At 63.0% G+C, this 22,996-nt stretch overlaps 3 protein-coding genes across 4 annotated transcripts; 2 read left to right on the top strand and 1 right to left on the bottom strand.

Moving 5' to 3' along the window:
- Nucleotides 1-1,155: 1,155 nt before the first annotated feature.
- On the bottom strand, nucleotides 1,156-5,880 carry HNRNPA1 (heterogeneous nuclear ribonucleoprotein A1). The gene is given in 13 exon segments (XM_074929464.1): nucleotides 1,156-1,219; nucleotides 1,324-1,446; nucleotides 2,461-2,493; nucleotides 2,496-2,516; nucleotides 2,519-2,575; nucleotides 2,768-2,839; nucleotides 3,106-3,198; nucleotides 3,306-3,398; nucleotides 3,489-3,699; nucleotides 3,827-3,973; nucleotides 4,243-4,263; nucleotides 4,265-4,360; nucleotides 5,736-5,880. Coding segments are annotated over 13 exon segments (1,038 nt in total). The 5' UTR covers nucleotides 5,751-5,880; the 3' UTR covers nucleotides 1,156-1,163.
- A 594-nt stretch (nucleotides 5,881-6,474) lies between these two features.
- On the top strand, nucleotides 6,475-12,009 carry CBX5 (chromobox 5). Its single transcript, XM_074929535.1, is given in 6 exon segments — nucleotides 6,475-6,540; nucleotides 6,542-6,609; nucleotides 8,419-8,574; nucleotides 8,646-8,832; nucleotides 11,203-11,300; nucleotides 11,431-12,009. Coding segments are annotated over 6 exon segments (726 nt in total). The 3' UTR covers nucleotides 11,582-12,009.
- A 915-nt stretch (nucleotides 12,010-12,924) lies between these two features.
- On the top strand, nucleotides 12,925-16,065 carry SMUG1 (single-strand-selective monofunctional uracil-DNA glycosylase 1). 2 transcript variants are annotated; one of them, XM_074929553.1, is made up of 3 exons: nucleotides 12,925-12,986; nucleotides 13,860-14,171; nucleotides 14,902-16,065. In XM_074929553.1, exons 2-3 carry the CDS (start codon nucleotides 13,878-13,880, stop codon nucleotides 15,586-15,588), a joined length of 981 nt encoding a protein of 326 aa, XP_074785654.1. In that variant the 5' UTR covers nucleotides 12,925-12,986; nucleotides 13,860-13,877; the 3' UTR covers nucleotides 15,589-16,065. The 2 variants fall into 2 exon arrangements, with proteins under 2 accessions (XP_074785654.1, XP_074785655.1); XM_074929554.1 differs by having other exon boundaries at nucleotides 12,945-13,078.
- The last annotated feature ends 6,931 nt before the right edge of the window (nucleotides 16,066-22,996 follow it).

Raw genomic sequence — 22,996 nt, 5'->3', positions numbered from 1 at the left:
AAAAAGGAAAAAAAAAAAAAAAAAAAAAAAGGAAAAAAAAGGAAAAAAAGGAAAAAAAAGGAAAAAAAAGGAAAAAAAAGGAAAAAAAAGGAAAAAAAAAAGGAAAAAAAAGGAAAAAAAAAGGAAAAAAAGAAAAAAAGGAAAAAAAAGGAAAAAAAAGGAAAAAAAGGAAAAAAAGGAAAAAAAAAGAAAGAAAAAAGGAAAAAAAAGGAAAAAAAAGGAAAAAAAGGAAAAAAAAGGAAAAAAAGGAAAAGAAAAAAAGGAAAAAAAAGGAAAAAAGAAAAAGAAAGAAAAAGAAAAAAGAAAAAGAAAAAAAAGAAAAAAAAAAAAGAAAAAAAAGAAAAAAAAGAAAAAAAAAGAAAAAAAAGAAAAAAAAAAAGAAAAAAAAGAAAAAAAAGAAAAAAAAGAAAAAAAAGAAAAAAAAGAAAAAAAGAAAAAAAGAGCGGCTTTTAAAATCACTTTTGAAAACATCTTTTCCCCGCGTTCTGCTCTTTGCCCCGGCTCCCCCAGCTTTTCCCAATTTTTCCAGCTCTTTCTAATCTTCACCTTTTTTTCAGACTTTTTCTCCTCTTTCCCCATCTTTTTATCCCAATTTATGCCCATCTTTTCCCTCCAGTTTTTTTTTCCACCTTTTTTCCCCACCTTTTCTTTTTTCCATCTTTTCTTTTTTCCAATTTTCCGTCTTTTTCTCATCTTTCCCCATTTTTCCATGGTTTTCCATGGTTTTTCCCAATCTTTTTCCCATCTTTCCCCACCTTTCCCCACCTTTTTTCCATCTTTCCCCATCTTTCCCCATCTTTTCCCGATTTTTCCATCTTTCCCCATCTTTTTCCGATTTTTCCATCTTTCCCCAATTTTTCCATCTTTCCCCAATTTTTCCATCTTTCCCCATCTTTTTCCGATTTTTCCATCTTTCCCCAATTTTTCCATCTTTCCCCATCTTTTTCCGATTTTTCCACCTTTTCCAACATTTTTCTCTTCCCACCTTTTCCCATCTCTCCCACCTTTTCCCACCTTTCCCCTTTCTCCAATCTTTTTCATTCCTTCCTCAACCTTCCTCATTTAACCTCTCCCTCAATATTTTTCCCTTTTTCAATCTTTTTTTTCCCTCTTTAAACCCATTTTTTAACCCCCCAAACAGCTCGCGGGGGCTCACCTGGGTGTTAAAACCTCCTGCCACCGCCGTAGCTGCCGCCGCCACTTGAGCTGCCGTAGCCGCCTGCAAGATGGGGGGGGGGGGTGGATGTTAGAAAAAGCCCCTCGCTGGGGTGGGGGGGAAGAATATTTTGGGGGCTGTATCCTACCCCACCACGGGGGACTCACCGCCGCCGTATGGCCCCGAGCTCCTGCCCCCGAAGTTGCCCCCCTTCATGGGGCCAAAATTGGACGACTGGTTGTTGTAACTGCCAAAATCATTGTAGTTCCCCCCGCCGCCGAAGTTGCTGCCTGGGGAGGGGGGAGAGAAAGGAGACACGAGGGGGGGTTAATGGGGAACCCAGAGGTACCCCATGGCTTGGGCAAGGTTTATAGGGGAGTCCAGGGGCAAGGGGGGGTTTAATGGGGAGCTGGGGGGGGGTTAATGGGGAGCCCAGAGGTACCCCATGGTGGAAGGATCGTTTAAAGGGAGGTCCAGAGGCAAGGAGGGGGGGTAATGGGAATTTGGAGGCGCTTGGGAGGGGTTAATGGGGAACCCAGAGGTACCCCATGACTGGGATGAGGTTTAATGGGGAGTCCAGAGACAAGGAGGGGTTTAATGGGGAGCTGGGGGGGCGGGGGGGGTGTTAATGGGGAACCCGGAGTACCCCATGGCCAGGGGTGGGTTAATGGGGAGTCCAGAGACAAGGGGGGATTTAACAGTGAGCTTGGAGGGACCTTAGAATTGGGGGGTTTAAATGGGAGGGGGCACCCCCACAGCTAGAGAGGAGTTTAACTGGAATCCTGGAGGGACACAAGGATCTGGGGAGCAGGGAGGGGGGGGGGGGGTTTAATGTGGAGTGTGGAGACACCCCATGGTGGGGAGGGGGATGGAATTTAACAGGGGGTCCAGAAGCACCCAGGAACCTTGGGGTGACTGAAGGGGGAGCCTGGAGGTACCCCACAGCTGGGGGGTGTTTAGTGGGGAGCCAGGAGGCCTGGGGGGGGGGGGGGGGGGGGCATTTAATGAGGAGCCCCAAAGTGTGGGGGAACATGGAGGGGTGCGTGAGTCTGGAAGCCCCCCACCATAATCACGGGGTTTTAGGGGGAGCCCCCAGGCATGGGGAGCTTTGGGGTGGTTTAACAGGGTGCCCAGAGATCTTCGGGGGGGGGGGGGGGGGGGGGGGTTGAAGCGAGAACCTGCAAACACCCCACAGCCCAGAGCGAGGGTTTTAGGGGGGCCAGGAGGTGGCAGGGGGGTGCCTCTCACCTGTGCCTGCTTCGGAAAGGCCGTTCCGCACGGCGAGCGCGGGTCCCGGGCCGGACGCCGTCCTCCACTGCCGCCGCCGAAGCCCCCCCGCCGTTATTATAACCATCGTAGTGCTGCTGCCGCCGTAGCCCCGGTTGCCACCCGAGTAGCCGGGGCCGCTGCCGCCGTAACCTGAGGGAGAGGAAGGAGGGCGCTGAGCTCCGAGGGCCGCCCCGGCGGGCGCGTGGGGGCCGGGCTCCGGGTTCGGCAGGGCGGTGGGCTGCGTCCGCTGTCTGGGCCGGGCCACGGGGCCGGCTGGCGTCCTCGGCGAGCGGCTGGGCGCGTTGGCCGCTGCCCGTCGGAGAAATCCCGCTCTGGCCTTACCGTCATTGCCATATCCATTATAGCCGTCTCCGCCGCCGCCATAACCGCCACCGCGGCTGCCACCAAACCCACCTGAAAAGAACAAACCGTTGTGGTTCAATCCGTCCACGCAGGGCCGGGCGGTTTAGAGCTGCCGGAAGAGAAAAGTTCGGGGTGCCACGAAAATCCCGGCGTGGAGGGAGGAGGAAGCGGCGCTCGGCTGGGCCGAGGGGGGGGCCGGGAGCCGGAGCGGTGGCAGCCGGAGCGGCGGCGGCGTTTGGGCTAGGTTTTGAGCTGCGTCTGGAGCCGGCGGCGTCCCTTGCGGCTGGCAGCCGGACGGGTCCCGCCGAACCACTTACCACGGCCGCCGAAGTTGCCGCCGCGACTGAAGTTGTCGTTACCGCCGAATCCGCCTCCGCGGCCGCCGCCAAAATTCCCGGAACCGCTGCGGCCTAGGAGAGGGGGCGGAGGGGGGGACAGCCTTTAGGAACAGCACAGGCAGCGGGGTCTAGCGGCAGCTCGGGGCGGGGGGGGAGGCGGGGCCGAGCCGCGGGCTCACCTCTCTGGCTGGCTGAGGCGCTGGCCATCTCCTGTTTCGAGAGGGCTTTCCTCACCTCGCAGTTGTGCCCGTTCACAGTGTGGTATTTCTGAACTGCGGGCACGGAGGAACGGGGAAGATTTAGGAAAGCGGGGCACAAAATCGGTTGCCCCCCCCTTCCTTTGGGGCGTGCGCCGGACTTACTGACTATCTTGTCGACAGAGTCGTGGTCGTCAAAGGTGACGAAGGCGAAGCCCCTCTTCTTGCCGCTGCCGCGGTCCGTCATGATCTCGATGACTTCGATTTTGCCATATTGGCCAAAATAGTCTCTCAAGTGATGTTCTTCCGTGTCCTCCTTGATGCCGCCCACAAAGATCTTCTTGACTGTGAGGTGGGCCCCGGGCCGCTGGGAGTCCTGGGGGAATACGGCAGCGTGGGGTTGGGGGAGCCCTCAAACTGGCTTTGGGCTCTGCCAGCCCCATCTTGGGGGAGGCGTGAGGGCCCCCCTCGAGCTCTTGGGGATGGGCAGGGCTCCTCCCTACCTCTCTGGATACGGCCCTCTTTGGTTCAACGACTCTGCCGTCCACTTTGTGTGGCCGGGCGTTCATGGCAGCATCGACCTCTTCCACCGAGGAGTACGTGACGAAGCCGAAGCCTCGGGAGCGTTTGGTGTTCGGGTCCCTCATCACCTGGGAAAACAAAAGACACGTCAGGGCGTGATGCAAAGCGCCCCCCGAAAAGGCAGCCGACCCCATTCAGGGGGACAGCTCCCCCACCTCTCGCTCCTGCCCTTGCAGCCGCAGAGCAGCCACTCTCCGTGTCACCCACAATCACACCCTGGGTCACCTGAGGGCTAATACTTGTCACGCTCCCACCCCACCCCCCCAGAGGTGCTGGGGGTAGAGTAGAGCCCAGGGAGGAGGTGGGGGGCACAGCAGGGGTTTAGGGGGGGCCTTACCACGCAGTCCGTCAGGGTGCCCCCATTGCTCGAAGTGGCTGCGGAGGCTCTCGTCTGTGGTTTCGAAGCTGAGGCCGCCGATGAAGAGCTTGCGGAGCTGCTCAGGCTCCTTTGGAGACTGCGGGGAGGCGGTGACGCAGGGGTGAGGGGGGCTGGACACCCCCACCTCCTAGATTGAGAGGCGTTGGCACCCCGTTGCCCCCCTCCACGGAACCCCTCCAGCTCCAGGGAGGCCCTGGCACACCCAACCCCTCCTCACTCCATCAGATCTTGTCTTCGGCCCCACAAAGGCCTCATCGCCCCAAATCCCCTCTGTGGGGCCTCCAGGCACTTTTCCAGCCCCAGGGGAGACTGTTTCACACCCAGACCCCCCTAAGCCCCCTCCAGCCCTAGGAAGACCCATCTATGCCCTTGCCCAGGCCCCCCCAACACCCCCACTGCCAACCTGTGGAGCTGCACAGGCCCCAGAGAGACCCTGGGGACCCCAACCTCCATTTATGGGGCCAACCAGGCCCTGGCAGAACCTGGGAGCTCCCAGCCCCAATCTCTGGGTCTGCCTGTTCCTTCAAGCGACCTGGAGCCCCAACATCAATCTGTGGGGCTACCCAGACCCCAAAAGGACCCCGATCCTCCCCCAACTTTAATCTGTGCTGCTGACCAGGGCTCGAGGAGACCCTAAACGCTCCCAGGCCCCATCTGTGGGGCTGCCTGTTCCTTCAAGGGACCTGGAGCCCCAACATCAATCTGTGGGGCTACCCACACCCCAAAGGGACCCTGAGCCCCTCCAGGCTGCACTTTTAGGGCCTCCCAGGCCCCATCTGCGGGGTTTCCTGTTCCTTCAAGGGACCTGAGGCCCCCCCCGCAATGCCAATTTGTGGGGCTACCCAGACCCCAACAGGGCTCTGAATCCTTCCGCCAGCCTCAATCTGTAGCGCTGGCCAGGCCTCGAGAAAATCCTAAACGCTCCCAGGCCCCATCTGCAGGGGCCCCCCAGGAGCCAAAGGAACCCTGAGCCCGCCAGGCCCCATTTTTGGGGTCCTGCAGCCCCCCCATCTGTGAGGTTTTCCCAGGGCCCCCCAGCCGCCATCTATGTGGTGACCGAGGTCACTATCGGGGCCCAGTGTCTGTCCCCTTCCCCCGAGCCCCCCCAGGTCCGACCTGCGCCCTGCGCATGCGCGGAGGCGCCGCGGCCGCCATCGCCCACCCGAGCACAAAGGCGCGCACGTGGCCCCGCGCGCGGGGAGCCGCGGCTGGGGCGGGAGGGGGGGGGGAGCGAGCGGGCGCGCGCGGGGCTGCGCATGCGCCGCGGGGGCCCCCCGGCGCGCAGCGGGCCGCCGGCGCCTGCGCAGAAAGAGGCGGGCGGGCGCTCGGCGCAGGCGCAGTGCGCGCGGCCCGCGCGGCGGCGAGCGGGGCGGCGGGGGCGGGGAGGCCGCGGCGGGCGGCGGGGGCCGGCGGCGGGGCGGGGCGGGGCTGGGGGGCGGCGGGGCGCTTACCTCGGACTTGGCCATGGCGGCAGCGCGGGGCTGGGCGGGCTGGTCGGCGGGCGGCTCCGCGCGCGATGCTCCCTCTGCGAGGCGCCGACACAGAAAGGGGCCGAGCGACGCGAGCGCCGCCGCCTCACTCCGCCGCCCCCGCCGTCTGCCCGCCCCCCGGCCGCTCCCATTGGGCGGTACCGCCCGCGCCGCGCCCCCGCGCCGCCTCCCATTGGGCGGTGGGGCCGAGCGACGCCGTCTCATTGGCGGAGCCCAGCCTCTCCGCCCGCGCTGCCACCATCGGTTGGCCGAGGGCGGCGAGGTCCCGCCTCCGCGCCTCACTGATTGGGCGAGGCCGACGCGGCCCCGCCTTGCGCCGCTTTTCCCGCTCCGACCCGGAGACTCCCCGCCGCTGCTCCGATTGGTTCTCTGGCTAACCGTCCCGCCTCGCGCCTCCCTCTCATTGGCTAACACCGCGGCGCCGCCGTTCCCATTGGCGGGCTCCGCCGTCGCTCAGTGCTGCCCGGCGGCGGGCCCGGCGGAGGTCGGCGAGCGCGGCGCGGCGGGCGGCAGCAGCAGGGCGCGGCGGCGCCGCGGCGTCGAGTCCCGGCGGCGGCGAGGAGGGGCCGCCCGCCCGCCGGCTCTCAAGGTGGACCCGGTTTGGCGCATGCGCAACGCGGAGCGGCGGAGGGGGGGGGTGGAGTGTGTGTGTGTAGCGGGAGAGGCGGAGGGGGGGGACACACACACACAAGGCGGACGCATGCGCGGAGCGCGGGCAGCGGCGCCTGCGCGCTGCGGGCGATTTTGGCGGGCGGAGCGCGGAGCGGCGGCGGCGGCTCGGAGGGGCGGCCACACCGCGGCGGACGGGCCCGCGCCGGAGCCGCTCCCCGCCCAGGTACCGGCGGCGGACGGCGGATGAATGGGGGGCAGGGCGGGGGCGGGTCCCGCTGGTGAGATGGACAGGCGCTCCGGCCAATGGTGACGTCCCGCTCGGCCAATAGCGGCAGTGGAGGGGTGGGATAGCGCGGGGAGTGACGGCCGGCTGGGCCAACGGCGGCGGGGCGGGGCGGTGGCGAGCGGCGGCGCGCTCAGCCAATGCGCCAGCGGATGCTGTGGCGCTGCCGGCCAATGGCGGGAGGTGGCGCGCTGTTCGCCCCGCCCCCGCGGCCTGGTCCCCCCCCTGTGCAGCGCCGAGCACCGGGACCGGGCCGGGCCTCTCCCCCCCACCGGGCCCGGCCGGGCCCCGGCACCCCGCGGCGGAACGCCGGGACAAGCCACTCCGAGCCAAACCGGCGCTTTCTGCCTCAAAACCGGCTTTTTTTTTTTTTTTTTTCCCTCAGGCTGGCGCTTTTTGCCTTAAACCAGCACTTTTTGCCTCAAAACGGCGCTGGTCTTTTGTTCCTTCAGGAATCCCACACGCGGCTTTAGGGATGCGATGCCCCGCCAGCTCGCTTCCCGTCCCTTTTACACCAAACCGCGTCCTTTTTACACCCCAAACTCCTCCTTTTACTCCCAAATCTCTCCCCTTTTAGACCCAAAAACTCCACTTTTCCACCCAAATCCACCGCCGGTAAATCCCACCGGTTTGGCCTTCACTGCCCACACCCTCAGGAAATGCCACCCCGGGAACGGGAGGATGAGGAATTTCCTGGCTCCATCGGTTGGGGTTTTTTGGGTTTTTTGGGGTTTTTTTTAAGGGATGAATTTTTTAAAAAGCCGCTAAACCCGAGTCTTTAAAAAAAAAACCCACGTTTTGGCTGCGTGCCTTAAAATCTGTCGGGTTTTTTAAACCCCTGGGGTTTTAACTCGCAGGGCTTTGCTGTTAAGCAGCAAACTCACCCCAAAACAAGGGAAGTTTCCCCGTCTTGTTCCCCCCTCACTTTTTTTTTTTTTTTTTAATTCGCTTTTAAGCTCCCTAAAAAAGGGGGGAGATTTATATCACTGTGTTTAAAAACTGGTAAAACGTTTCCCCGTGCCCAAATCCCCACCGTTTTTAGGGTTTTAAACCCAAGTTACATTTCCCCGTGCCCATATCCCCAACGTTTTTAAGGGTTTAAACCCAAATTACATTTCTCTCTGCCTAAATCCCCACTGTTTTTAGGGGTTTAAACCCAAATTACATATCCCCATACCTAAATCCCCACTGGGTTTTAGAGGTTTAAACCCAGATTACATTTCTCTCTGCCCAAATGCCACCATTTTTAGGGGTTTAAACCCAGATTACATTCCTTTCTGCCTTGATCCCCACCATTTTTAGGGGTTTAAACCTAAATTACATTTCCCCGAGCCTAAATCCCCACTGTTTTTTAGGGGTTTAAACCCAAATTACATCTCCCCATACCTAAATCCCCACTGGTTTTTAGAGGTTTAAACCCAAATTACATTTCTCTCTGCTCTAGTCCCCACCGGTTTTAGGGGTTTAAACCCAGATTACATTTCCCCATGCCCAAATCCCCACCATTTTTTCGGGTTTTAAACCCAGATTACATTTCCCCGTGCCCAAATCCCCACCATTTTTTCGGGTTTTAAACCCAAATTACATTTCCCTCTGCCTCAATCCCCGTTTTCAGGGGTTTAAACCCAAATGGCGTTGGGAGGCCCCTCCTCATTCGCCACCATCTCTTTGTTTTTAAGGGTTTTGGGGGTGATGGGTGGCAGGAGGGTCCCTGATACCCCCCCACCCCCGTGTGTGTGTGTGTCCCAGGACCCGTGGGCACTGCGCTATGGGCAAGAGGAGCAAGCGGCCAGCCGACAGCTCGTCCTCGGGAGACGAGGAGGAGTATGTGGTGGAGAAGGTGCTGGACCGGCGCGTGGTGAAGGGCCAGGCCGAGTACCTGCTCAAGTGGAAGGGCTTCTCCGAGTGAGTATCACCAGGGACGGGGGACAGTGACCATGATGATGATGGTGATACTGAGGGTCGTTTGGTGACAGGGAACATAACACTTGGGAACCAGAGAAGAACCTGGATTGCCCGGAGTTGATCTCGGAGTTTATGAGGAAATATAAAAAGATGAAGGAGGGTGACGGGAACAAACCACGGGAGAAGGCGGAGAGTGCCAAGAGGAAAGGAGGGCTGCCCACCGGTGGGGACGATGTCAAGGCCAAGAAGAAGAGAGAGGTGAGGGGGGAGCCCTGCCACAAGGACGGGCACCCAACATCCCATTGATTGGGACAGGCACCCAGGGATGGGGACGGGCACCCGAAGTCACCTTGATGGGGATGAGCACCCGGGGATGGGGACGGGCACCCAGAAATGGGGACAGGGACCCACGATGGGGATGGGTGCACAGGGATGGGGACAGACACCCAGAAATGGGGACAGGGAACCAGGAACGAGGATGAGCACCCAGGGATGGGGACGGGCACCCAGGGATGGGGACAGGCACCCGAAGTCACCTTGATGGGGATGAGCACCCGGGGATGGGGACGGGCACCCAGAAATGGGGACAGGGACCCACGATGGGGATGGGTGCACAGGGATGGGGACAGACACCCAGAAATGGGGACAGGGAACCAGGAACGAGGATGAGCACCCAGGGATGGGGACGGGCACCCGAAGTCACCTTGATGGGGATGAGCACCCGGGGATCGGGACGGGCACCCAGAAATGGGGACAGGGACCCACGATGGGGATGGGCGCACAGGGATGGGGACAGACACCCAGAAATGGGGACAGGGAACCAGGAACGAGGATGAGCACCCAGGGATGGGGACAGGACTCTGCCTTCCCACTATGGGGACAGGAATGCAGGGATGGGGACAGGCACCCAACATCCCTATGATGGAGACAGGCACCTGGAAATGGGGACGGGCACCCAATGTCCCCATGATAGGGAGAGGCACCCAGGGATGGGAATGGGGACCCAGAAATGGGGACAGGGCATCCAGGGGTGGGGACAGACACCCAGCATCCCTGTGAGGGGGAGGGACACCTAGCCATGGGGACAGGCAGCTGACATCCCTACCCCAGGGCACCCAGCACCCCCGGGATGGGGACAGGCACCCAGGGATGGGGACGAGCACCCAGCCATTGTCACGGAGTTACACACACTGGTCACCGTGACGGGCTCCGGCCCCAGGCCCCCCTCCCTAGTTAATCCAAGCACCGAGTGCAGGTTTCCAGTTCCAATTTGATTAGTTTCTGGGTGACAGCTCGAGATGGGTGACCCTGGAGAAGGACCCCTACCCCAGATCACACCCCCCAATCCCACCCACGCTCCAAGTTCTGGTCAGTGAGCTGGTTTTTTTGTTACTGGTTTTCTTGGTCGCTATACTGGGCGCTTTCTGGAGTGATCTCATTCTTTTGGAATTGTTTCCTTGGTCCTTATCTTTTTCATTCCACTCCTGTCCGCCACACTCAGCGAGTTCTGTGTTTGCAGCGTTGGTTTTATCAGAAGGTTTGGGCTCGGGTGGCTCCTGCGCCTTCAGGCTGCAACTCCTTCTGCTGTGGGCGCTGAGCCTGGGGAAGAAAAACAGAATTATTCAGTTTTTTTCTGTAACGCTGCAGGGACAGGCACGCAGGGATGGAGGTGGGCACCCAGGGGTGGGGACAGGGACCCAGGAGTGGGGACAGGGACCCAGGGGTGGGGATGGGCACCCAGGGATGGGGACGAGCACCTGAGGATGGGGACAGGGACCCAATGTCCTCGTGATGGGGACAGACACCCAGGGATGGGGATGGGGACAAGCACCTGAGGATGGGGACAGGCACCCAATGTCCTTGTGATGGGGACAGGCACACAGCGATGGGGACGGGCACCCAGGGGTGGGGACAGGCACCCAATGTCCTTGTGATGGGGACGGGCACGCAGGGATGGGGACAGGCACCCAGTGTCCTCGTGATGGGGATGGGTGCCCAGGGATGGGGACAAGTACCCAATGTCTCCATGATGGGGATGGGGACAGGCACCCAATGTCCCCGTGATGAGGACAGACACCCAGGGGTGAGGACAGGCACCCAACATCCCTGTGATAGGGGTGGGCTCCCAGGGATGGGGACAAGCTCCCAAAGTCCCCATGATAGGGACAGACACCCAGTGTCCCCATGATGGGGGTGGGCATCCAGGGATGGGGACAAGGATCTACCACCCCCACTGTGGGGACAGGGACCCAGGGGTGGGGACAGGCACCCAGTGTCACCATGACGGGGACAAGCACACGGGGGTGAGGACAGACATCTGCCATCTTCACAACGGGAACAGGCACCCAGTGTCACCATGGTGGGGACAGGCACCCAGAGGTGGGGACAGGCACCCAGGGGTGGGGACAGGCACCCAGTGTCACCATGGTGGGGACAGGCACCCAGGGGTGGGGACAGGCACCCAGTGCCACCCCCTGCCACCAGCCTGCAGAGGTTGTCCCCAACCCTGTGACCTCCACCTGTCACAAACCAGGGCTGTACCCCCCTCCCATGTACCCACACCGCCTCCTCCCTCCCCAAATCCCTTTTTTTTTTTTTTTTTTTTATTTTTCTCCCCAAAATCCACAGAGCAACGACATCGCCCGGGGCTTCGAGCGAGGGCTGGAGCCCGAGAAGATCATCGGTGCCACCGACTCCTGCGGGGACCTCATGTTCCTGATGAAGTGGTGAGGTTGGGGGGGGGGGTCACCTCCACTTTCTCTACCAGCTCCCCCTGACCCAGCTCCCCCCTGAACCTTGTTTTTTGTTGTTTGGGTTTTTTTTTTTTGGGGGGGGGGGGGGGGCTGTTTTCCTCAGGAAGGACACGGACGAGGCTGACCTGGTGCTGGCCAAGGAGGCGAACCTCAAGTGTCCCCAAATTGTCATCGCTTTCTACGAGGAGCGGCTGACCTGGCACGCCTACCCCGAGGACACGGACAGCAAAGAGCGCGAGAACCCCAGGAGCTAAGGCGGCCCCCCCACACCCTGTACATAGCCCCCCCCCCCCCCCCCAATCATCTCGTCTGTCCCCCCCCCCCCATATACCCAGGGTCCACCTCTCCCTCGCCCCCTTCCCGCAGCCCCCCTGGGGACAGGGTGGGGGGGACACACAAGCAAACTTCCCCTCCCCTTTGGGGGTGTCTGAAGAGAGAGGGAGGGGGTGCCCCCCACCCTGCATCCCCACCTTCCCCCCCCCCCTCTTTTAGATAAGGGAGGGGGGCAGGTTTTGGCCACGGGGCGGGGGGGGGGGTGACGACTCGGCCCTGTTTTTTTGCCGTTTTTCTAAGGTCGGTGTTTTTAGCTGGGACACCCCCGGGGTGTCCCTGTCCCACTATCCCCCCCCCTTCCTCCTTCCCCCCCCCCTCATATTTGCTTCCAATAAACGGTCACTTTTCAGGAGCTGCCGCTTCATTGCGGGGCGGGGGGGGGGCAGCGATGGGCACGCAGCTGCAGGACTCCCAGCGTCCCCAGTATGGCCCAGTTCACCCCCAGTACTGCGGAAGGGTGGGATCTCCGCTGAGTGCTGGTTCCCCCCTGACTAATAAGAAAGAAAAAAGAAAAGGGGGGGGGGCCCTCAGCTCTGGCTGACCCCCCCCCCCTCTCGCTGTGCCTCTGGTGCCACCTGGTGGCCCCGCCGCGCCGCTGCAGCAACGGGGAGACACCGGGAAGGCGGAGGGGGGGGGGACGGGGACACACACCGGGAATCGGGGGGGGCACCTGCTGCGTGGGGGCCCTGGGGGTGACGGTGGGGCAGCTGGGTGGGGGACACACACACACCGGGGGGGGGGGCCCTTTGGGTGGCGGTGGGGAACCTGTGGGACTCGCTGGGGGGGGGTTGGGGACACCCTGAGGACACGGCGGGGGGGACACACGGGTTTAGGGGGGGACACTGGTGGCTCAGGGACACCCCAAATCCGCCCCCCCCCCCCCCCGCCGCCGCTGCGGCGCCGCCCGCCCCCGCCAGGGGTCGCCCTTGTGCCGCCGAAACCCCGCGCGGCACCGCCCCCCCGCTGGGGAAGGGGCGTGGTTTAAGGAGGCCACGCCCCGTGGCGGCGGCCCCCGGCCCCGCGCGGTCACGGACATTCCCCCCCCAAGCCCGCCGCCCCCTCCGGTCCCACCGTGTGTGTCCCGTCCCCCCCCCCGCCGTGTCCCCGCCGCAAGGCACGATGGGAAACTCCGCGGCACCGCCCCGTGATGCCGCGCGGGTCCCCGCGCAGACAAAGGAGACCCCCGCGGCCCCGCCCCTCGCGCGGGGCACGACGGGAAGGCGGCGGACTCCAGTTCCCGGCAGGCCTTGCGCGCGGCGTCGGGTCAGGGGTCAAAGGACGAGGCGGGCGGTTACGCGGCCCGTTGGGGTCCGGTGCGGCGCACAGGTAGGCCCGGGCCGGGTGAAAAAAAAAAAGAAAAAGAAGGAAAAATTAAAAAAAAAAAGCGGCGTGACGTTATGTGACGTCGTGTGACAGCGGTGGGTGACCTGCGGAGCTGCGGGAGGAGCGGGGTGGGGGCCGGGCCGGGCCGGGCTGGGCCTGGCCTGGGGAGTAGTGAGGGGGGGCCCTGAGGGGGCAGGGCCCGGGCTGGAGGGACAGTTGGGGCTGAGGGGGCTCTGAGGGGGCAGTTGGGGGGCTCTGAGGGGCAGGATTGTGCTGGGGGGCAGTTAAGGGTGAGGGGGCTCTGAGGGGGCAGGTGGGGGGCTCTGAGGGGCAGGATTGCACTGGGGGGCAGTTAAGGATGAGGGGGCTCTGACGGGACAGTTGGGGGCTCTGAGGGGCAGGATTGTGCTGGGGGGCAGTTAAGGGTGAGGGGGTAGTTGAGGGGCAGGACTATGTTGAGGGGCAGTTAAGGGTTAGGGGGCTCAGAGGGAGCAGTTGTGGGGCGCTGGGGGACAGTTAAGAGTTTGGGGTGGAGTAGGATAGGGTTAGAGGGCCCGGGGCAGGGACAGTTGGGGGCCCTGAGGGGCAGGATTTTGCTGGGGGGCAGTTAAGGGTTTGGGTTGAGGGGTAGGACGGGGTGAGGGGGCAGTGAGCGAGCCCTGGGAGGGCAGTTGTGGGGCTGTGGAGGTGCAGGGTCGCTCTGTGGGGCAGCCGGGGTCACAGGGCTGGGGGTAAGAGAGCAGTTAGGGGACCCTGGGGGGGCAGAGCAATGCTGGGGCTCTTCCGTTTCAGAGCCGGGGGGGGGGGGCACAGGCTGCCCTCTCCCCTGCCCCCGGGGCTGTCCTGTCATCCATGTCCCCCCCCCTGCCCCTGCAGGCACCAGGCGATGGCAGCATGGGGGAGAGCTCGGCTGCGACAGCGGGGCCGGTGCTGGTGGTGAAGAAGGAAGAGGAGGAGGAGAAGGAGGATGAAGACGACCTGGCGGGGCAGTTCCTGCGGCTGGAGCGGGAGCAGAGCGCGCTGCTGCAGGCGCTGCCGCCCTTCGGGGACCCCGTCAGCCACGTCTACCACCCCCTCGACTACGCCTGGGAACCCCACTGCGACTTCGTGCGCCGCTATTGCCGCACCCCCAAACGCGTCCTCTTCCTTGGCATGAACCCCGGCCCCTTCGGCATGGCCCAGACCGGGGTGCGGCGCTGGGGGGACCCCGGTGGGGAGGGAAACTGAGGCACGGGCGAGGCTGGGAGGTGGGGCTGGGGGTGATTGTAGGGTGTGTGCGCCCCGTGTGTCCCTATGGAACCAGCTTGGGGAAGGGGGAAACTGAGGCACAGGGGTGCTGGGGGTGTCCCAGTCCATCTCCATGGAGCCCCAGGTGGGGGAAACTGAGTCATGGGGGTGCTCAGGGGGTACCTGGCGGGTCCCAATCCATCTCCATGGAGCCCCAGGTGGGGGAAACTGAGTCATGGGGGTGCTCAGGGGGTACCTGGCGGGTCCCAATCCATCTCCATGGAGCCCCAGGTGGGGGAAACTGAGTCATGGGGGTGCCCGAGGGGTCCCAATCCATCCCATAGAGCCCCAGGTGGGGGAAACGGAGGCACGGGGGTGCCTGGGGTGTCCTAATCCATCCGCATGGAGCCCCAAGTGAGGGAGACTGAGGCACAGGGATGCTTGTGGGGTGCCTGGGGGGGGTCCCAATGCGTCCCATGATGCCCCAGATAGGGGGAAACTGAGGCACAGAAGCAGCCGAGTCCACTCCAGAGCTGTATCAGGGTGGCCATTCCCCAGGGTGCCCCCCAAGTCCCCTCCCCTTCCAACTCCCAGAGGGGAAACCAGACCCAGGGTGGATTGGGGGTGGGGATGGGGAGATAGAATCCCAAGCCCCCCCCCACCCCCTGACCGCCCCCTCCCCGTCTCACAGGTCCCTTTCGGAGAAGCCTGGCACGTGCGGGAGTGGCTGCGGGTCGTCGGGGGGGTGAAGAAGCCCCCCTCGGAGCACCCCGAGCGCCCGGTGCTGGGCCTGACCTGCAAACGGGCAGAGGTGAGCGGCGCCCGTTTTTGGGGGCTGGTACGAACCCTCTGCCCCGACCCCCAACTTTTTTTCCGTCATTGCTTCGTCCACAACCACTGTCCCCTCCTCTTCCTCGCCTCCAGCGGTCGAAACCTGACCCCCACCGAGCTGCCCCCCGCCCAACGCGACCAGTTGATGGGACTCTGTGACTGGGCGCTGGCACGAGCCGTGGGGCTACTGGGCGTGGGGCTGGTGGTGGCCGTGGGCCGTTACGCCGAGCGACGGGCGCGACGCGCCTTGGCGGCCACCGGCCTGGCCGTTCGCATCGAGTGGTTGCCCCATCCCTCGCCCCGAAATCCCCGGGCTAACCGGGGCTGGGAGGAGCTGGCCAAGGCGCGACTGGAAGAACTGGGGGTGCTGGAGTTGCTGGAAGGGGGAGGGGGGCAGTGGGGAGGGGAGGGGAAGGGTTTTGCAGAGGGGGGAGGACACATCCATGCCTCGGTTTCCCCTGGGGAGAGCAAGGCTGGTGTTGGGGTGGGGGTTAATGGGTCCGTGCCTCAGTTTCCCCAGTTGGAAGCTGGTTTGGGGCAGCTTTAGGAGATGGGAGACGGATCTGTGCCTCCGGTTTCCCCCCCCAGGACCAAGCCTGGGGTCTCATTTTGTGGGAGAAGGTGGGGCCCTGCCTCAGTTTCCCCACTAAGAGCAAAGCAGACCCCAACCCGAGGGCTGACTCTGCTGGGGGGACCCAGCCAGCAGCCTCCAGTCTCCCCAGTTTAACCAGTTTAACACTAACTAGGCTCTCAGGGAAGGTGAGGTGCTGCATCCTATGGGGGTGCCAGCTGTGACCCCACCCCCCGTGCCTCAGTTTCCCCTTTCGAGGCACCTGGGAGCCCTGACCTTGTTCCCCACCGAGTTTTGGGGCTCCTCACTCGTATATTTCCCTTAAAATCTCTCTTTTGGGGGATTTTTGGGGGGATTTTTTTTTTTTTTAAGCTATTTAACCCATGGGGTCGGTGACCCTGCTCACTCTTGGCGGGGGAAACTGAGGCACGGGGGCGTTCCCCCAGGGTGGGGACACGGGGTGTCTGGGGGCTCCCCGGGGTGCTCTGTCGCCTGTCCCCGTGCCTCAGTTTCCCCCCACTGACAATAAATTCTGCGTCCTGTGGGGCCGGGGCCTCCGCGTCGTCCTTTGGGGACCGTCCCCCATGGGTGGGGGGGGCCCCCCTGGGTGGTCCCCACTGCGGATCCCCAGCCCTAAGGCACCCACGCACAGATTTGGGGGTGCGGGGTGGGGATACCCCCGGATTTGGGGGTGCAGGTTGGAGGTTAACTAGATTTTGGGGTGCAAAGCGGGGGGGGGGGGGGGATTTAACCTGATTTGGGGGTGCAGGCGGGACTATAACCAGATTTGAGGGTGCAGGGTTGGGGAATGCCCTGATTTGGGGGGGTCAGGTGGGGGAGTTTAATGGGGGGGCAACATGGGGGTACACCTTGGTTTGGAGGTGCAGGGTGGGGGTCCTTTAGGAGTGCAGGGTAGGGGTACCCCTGATTTCGGGGTGCAGGGAGGGGGAGACACCCCGTTTTGGGGGTACAGGGGGGATATAACCAGATTTGGGGGTGCAGGGATGGGGATACACTCTGCTTTGGGGTGCAGATGGGGGGTTAAGCAGGTTTGGGGGGTGCTGGGGTGGGGGTACACCTGTTTTGGGGTTGTAGGGTGGGGGCATAACCAGATTTGGGGGGGGTTAAGCAGATTTGGGGGTGCAGGGGTAGGGTACACCCCAGATTGGGGGTGCAGGTTGGGGTATAACCCCAAAGACTGATTTAACCCCCATGGGGCAGTTGGGGGGGCAGGGGGCTCCCTGGGCTCACCCCAGACACCCCCCCACGTCCCAGTGTCCCCCCTGAAAACTGGCAGAGGACCCAGGCTGCAGGGAGACCACCCCCCCCACCCCCCCCAAATCCCCCCCAATCCCCTCCTGTCCCCCAAGGGCCCGGGGGGGCCCCCCATCATACAGAGGGGGCATCCCTGTCCCCCAGCTTGTAGCCACAGGGAGGGGGGGAGCCGAATTTCTGCCCCCCTGCCCAGCGTGAGGGGCTTGGCACTGCCTGGCCTGGCCCTGACTAATGACAACACGTAATTAATTGGACTGTTAATGAATCAGCATCTTTACAGTAAGAGGCTGTTACCTGCCCGCACAGCAGGCACCTCGGGGGGGGGGGGGGGGGACGGGACATGGGGACACGCGGGGGGGGACGTGGGGACACGGGGCATGTGGGGGTTCAGGGGGATGACATGAGGCTTTGGGGGGGGACCTGGAGCCGGACACAGGGGCTCGGGGGGGGGACATGGATGTCTGCGGGGGGGTGGGGGCAAGGGGGGGACACAGTGGGTCCCAGGGGCAGCTACGGGGCTGGAAAGAAGATTGGGGGGGGGGACACACACACATGACACATTTGCCCCCGACCCCATTTCCACCCGTTTACCCCATTTACCCCCTTCCATTTCCCCCAATTCCCCTCTCCCCATTTCCCTCCATCCCATTCCCCCCTCCCTATTTACCCCCCCAATCCCCCCACCCCATTCCCATCTCCCAGATCCCCCCCCCAATCCCCCCCACCCCATTCCCATCTCCCCAGATCCCGCCCAATGCCCCCCCACCCCATTCCCATCTCCCCAGATCCCCCCCAATGCCCCCCCACCCCATTCCCATCTCCCCAGATCCCCCCCACCCCATTCCCATCTCCCCAGATCCCCCCAATGCCCCCCACCCCATTCCCATCTCCCCAGATCCCCCTCCAATGCCCCCCCACCCCATTCCCATCTCCCCAGATCCCCCCCAATGCCCCCCACCCCATTCCCATCTCCCCAGATCCCCCTCCAATGCCCCCCACCCCATTCCCCATCTCCCCAGATCCCCCCCCAATCCCCCCACCCCATTCCCCATCTCCCCAGATCCCCCCCAATGCCCCCCCACCCCATTCCATCTCCCCAGATCCCCCCCCGATCCCCCCCACCCCATTCCCATCTCCCCAGATCCTCCCCCCAATGCCCCCCCACCCCATTCCCATCTCCCCAGATCCCCCCAATGCCCCCCCACCCCATTCCCATCTCCCCAGATCCCCCCCAATGCCCCCCACCCCATTCCCATCTCCCCAGATCCCCCCCAATCCCCCCCACCCCATTCCCATCTCCCCAGATCCCCCCCCAATCCCCCCACCCCATTCCCATCTCCCAGATCCCCCCCCCAATCCCCCCCACCCCATTCCCATCTCCCCAGATCCCCCCCCAATGCCCCCCACCCCATTCCCATCTCCCCGAAGCCCCCCCAATCCCCCCCACCCCATTCCCATCTCCCCAGATCCCCCCCCAATCCCCCCACCCCATTCCCATCTCCCCGAAGCCCCCCAATCCCCCTCACCCCATTCCCATCTCCCAGATCCCCCCCCAATGCCCCCCCACCCCATTCCCATCTCCCAGATCCCCCCCCAATCCCCCCCCACCCCATTCCCATCTCCCCAGATCCCCCCCCGATCCCCCCCACCCCATTCCCATCTCCCCAGATCCCCCCCGATCCCCCCACCCCATTCCCATCTCCCCAGATCCCCCCCAATGCCCCCCCACCCCATTCCCATCTCCCCAGATCCCCCTCCAATGCCCCCCCACCCCATTCCCATCTCCCCGAAGCCCCCCAACCCCCCCCACCCCATTCCCATCTCCCCAGATCCCCCCCGATCCCCCCCACCCCATTCCCATCTCCCCAGATCCCCCCCGATCCCCCCCACCCCATTCCCATCTCCCCAGATCCCCCCCAATGCCCCCCCAGCCCATTCCCATCTCCCCGAAGCCCCCCAACCCCCCCCACCCCATTCCCACTCCCCCCAGATCCCCCCCAATCCCCCACCCCATTCCCATCTCCCCAGATCCCCCCCAATGCCCCCCCACCCCATTCCCATCTCCCCAGATCCCCCCCAATCCCCCCCCACCCCATTCCCATCTCCCCAGATCCCCCCCCGATCCCCCCCACCCCATTCCCATCTCCCCAGATCCCCCCCCCAATCCCCCCACCCCATTCCCATCTCCCCAGATCCCCCCCAATGCCCCCCCACCCCATTTCCATCTCCCAGATCCCCCCCAATGCCCCCCCACCCCATTCCCATCTCCCCAGATCCCCCCCCAATCCCCCACCCCATTCCCATCTCCCCAGATCCCCCCCAATGCCCCCCAACCCCATTCCCATCTCCCCAGATCCCCCCCAATGCCCCCCACCCCATTCCCATCTCCCCGAAGCCCCCCAACCCCCCCCACCCCATTCCCATCTCCCCAGATCCCCCCCAATGCCCCCCACCCATTCCCATCTCCCCAGATCCCCCCCACCCCATTCCCATCTCCCCAGATCCCCCCCCGATCCCCCCCACCCCATTCCCATCTCCCCAGATCCCCCCCAATGCCCCCCCACCCCATTCCCCATCTCCCCAGATCCCCCCCCAATGCCCCCCCACCCCATTCCCATCTCCCCAGATCCCCCCACCCCATTCCCATCTCCCCAGATCCCCCCCGATCCCCCCCACCCCATTCCCATCTCCCCACATCCCCCCCACCCCATTCCCATCTCCCCAGATCCCCCCCCGATCCCCCCACCCCATTCCCATCTCCCCAGATCCCCCCCAATGCCCCCCCACCCCATTCCCATCTCCCCAGATCCCCCCCAATCCCCCCACCCCATTCCCATCTCCCCAGATCCCCCCCAATGCCCCCCCAACCCCATTCCCATCTCCCCAGATCCCCCCCCAATCCCCCCCACCCCATTCCCATCTCCCAGATCCCCCCCCAATCCCCCCCACCCCATTCCCATCTCCCCAGATCCCCCCCAATGCCCCCCCACCCCATTCCCATCTCCCCGAAGCCCCCCCAACCCCCCCCACCCCATTCCCATCTCCCCAGATCCCCCCCCGATCCCCCCCACCCCATTCCCATCTCCCCAGATCCCCCCCCAATGCCCCCCCACCCCATTCCCATCTCCCCAGATCCCCCCCCGATCCCCCCCCACCCCATTCCCATCTCCCCGAAGCCCCCAACCCCCCCCCCCCATTCCCATCTCCCCAGATCCCCCCCCAATCCCCCCACCCCATTCCCATCTCCCCAGATCCCCCCCCAATCCCCCACCCCATTCCCATCTCCCCAGATCCCCCCAATGCCCCCCCACCCCATTTCCATCTCCCCAGATCCCCCCCAATGCCCCCCCACCCCATTCCCATCTCCCCAGATCCCCCCCAATCCCCCCACCCCATTCCCATCTCCCCAGATCCCCCCCAATGCCCCCCACCCCATTCCCATCTCCCCGAAGCCCCCCCAACCCCCCCACCCCATTCCCATCTCCCCAGATCCCCCCCCAATCCCCCCCACCCCATTCCCATCTCCCCAGATCCCCCCCCAATGCCCCCCCACCCCATTCCCATCTCCCCAGATCCCCCCCCGATCCCCCCCCCACCCCATTCCCTCTCCCCCAGATCCCCCCCCGATCCCCCCCACCCCATTCCCATCTCCCCAGATCCCCCCCCCCCGCAGCAATCCCTGATTTAAGCCCCCGGTGACACTAGGACACGTGTGTGTGTGTGTGTGTCCGTGTCCCCCCCTCCGGCCCCCCCCCGGGGTGGCTCGGCCCGAGCCGCCGTTCCCGGGCCCGGAGCACCCGCCGCCACTAAATCACGCTGCCACTTAAGAACTAAAAGTTCCTAATAAATAATTTTTTTCCGAGGAACGCGCCCCCCCCCCGGGCCGCGGGGCCGGGTGCCGCCGTATTTCACGGCGAGTGTCACATTCGGCTGCCGCGGTTGTGAGACTGGCTGGATAGTGGAGAATTATTTTTTTTTTTTTGGGGGGGGGGTGTGGGTGGTGGTGGGGGGGTGTTGGGAATCGGTTGTTTCCCGGAGCTTGATGGAAGGGAGGGTGTTGGGAAGAGGAGTGGGGGGTGTTGGGGTGGTACCTCAACAGCTGGGGAGGGGGAGAGGTGTCAGCCCTGGGGAGGGAAAAGGGGATGGGGGGGGGGAAAAAGGGGATGGGGGGGGAAAAGGGGATGGGGGGGGAAAAGGGGTGGGGGAGGAAAAGGGGATAAAGGGGATGGGGGAGGAAAAGGGGATGGGGGGAGGGAAAAGGGGATGGGGGGGAAAAGGGGATGGGGGGGGAAAAGGGGATGGGGGGAGGGAAAAGGGGATGGGGGGGGGAAAAGGGGATGGGGGGGGAAAAAGGGATGGGGGGGGAAAAGGGGATGGGGGGAGGGAAAAGGGGATGGGGGGAGGGAAAAGGGGATGGGGGAGGGAAAAGGGGATGGGGGGGGAAAAAGGGATGGGGGGAGGGAAAAGGGGATGGGGGGGGAAAAGGGGATGGGGGGGGAAAAGGGGATGGGGGAGGGAAAAGGGGATGGGGGGGAAAAAGGGATGGGGGGAGGGAAAGGGGATGGGGGGGGATAATGGGGTGCGGGAGAAGGAGGAGGGAGTAAATGCACGGGGAGAGGGTTCATGGGATGGGGGAGGGAGGGAGGGAGGACTAAAGGGATGGGGAGAGGGATGGGGGGGGAGGGATGAAGGGGGGAGGGTGTGTGGGGAGAGCGATGGGGCTGGGCTGGGGGAGGGGGGAGGGGAGAGGATGGCGGGGGGGGGGGGGGCGGCACCCACTGGGTGCTGGCTCAGAGCACGGGGGGGGCAGCGGGGGGGTCTGGCCCTTACAAATCCCCAGAGGTGCAAAAAATACACCCGGGAGGGGGGGACATGGAGCAGCTGCTGCCCGGGCTCACCCGGGGGGGGTGTTAAAAAAACACCCTTTTTTTTTCCCTTTTTTTTCCTTTTTTTTCCTTTTTTTTTTTTTTTTTCCTCCCTACCGGCCATTCCCAGTGGGAACTGGCCCCGTTTATTCCCTTTTTTCCCCCATTCCTGGGATCCCTTTGGACGGAGCGGGGTGGATTTTGGCAGGCCCCCCCCTCCTCCTTCCTCCTCCTCCTCCTCCTCCTCCTCTTCCTTCTCTTCGTCCTTCCTCCTCCTCCTCCTCCTCTTCGTCCTTCTTCCCCCTCCTCTTCCTCCTTTCTCCTCCTCCCTCTCCCTCCTCCTCCTTCCTCTTCCTCCTCCTCTTCCTCTTCTCCTTCCTCCTTCCTCCTCCTCCTCCTTCCTTCCTCCTCCTATTCTCCTTCCTTCCTCCTTCTTCCTCTTCCTCTTCCTCTTCCTCTTCCTCTTCCTCTTCCTCTTCCTCTTCTTCTTCCTCTTCTTCCTCCTCCTCCTCCTCCTCCTCCTCCTCCTCCTCCTCCTTCTCTTCGTCCTTCCTCCTTCTCCTCCTCCTCCTTCTTCCTCCTCTTCTTCCTCCTTTCTCCTCCTCCCTCTCCCTCCTCCTCCTCCCTCTTCCTCCTCCTCTTCCTCTTCTCCTTCCTCTTTCCTCCTTCTCCTCCTTCCTCTTCCTCCTCCTATTCTCCTTCCTTCCTCCTTCTTCCTCTTCCTCTTCCTCTTCCTCTTCCTCTTCCTCTTCCTCTTCTTCTTCCTCTTCCTCCCCCTCCCTCCTCCTCCTTCTCTTCGTCCTTCCTCCTCCTCCTTCTTCCTCCTTCTCTTCCTCCTTTCTCCTCCTCCCTCTCCCTCCTCCTCCTTCCTCTTCCTCCTCCTCTTCTCCTTCCTTCTTTTCTCCTTCCTTCTTCCTTCTCTTCCTCCTGCCTCCTCCTCCTTCTTCCTCTTCCTCTTCCTCCTTCCTCCTTCCTCCTTCCTCCTTCCTCCTCCTCCTTCCTCCTCCTCCTCGCAGCACCCACAACCACCTGAAGAGCTTTGGGTAATTTCCAGCCCTTTGGCTCTTTTCTCCACAATATTTGGGGGGGGGGGGGGGGGGGGGCTGGAGGCCTCTCCTGCTGCCCCCCAGGACTTGGGGGGGGTGTATGGATGGGGGTTGGGGTGGTGACTCCCCCTGTCCCGGGAAGGGGGGGGGTTGTTCTTCTCCCCCCACCAGGGCGAAATCTTGGGGTGGGGATCGGGG

Source organism: Athene noctua, chromosome 30 (genome assembly GCF_965140245.1).
Source record: "Athene noctua chromosome 30, bAthNoc1.hap1.1, whole genome shotgun sequence".
Classification (NCBI taxonomy): domain Eukaryota; kingdom Metazoa; phylum Chordata; class Aves; order Strigiformes; family Strigidae; genus Athene; species Athene noctua.
Note: the sequence above shows the minus strand (reverse complement) of the source record. Positions and strands in the feature narration are given on the sequence as shown.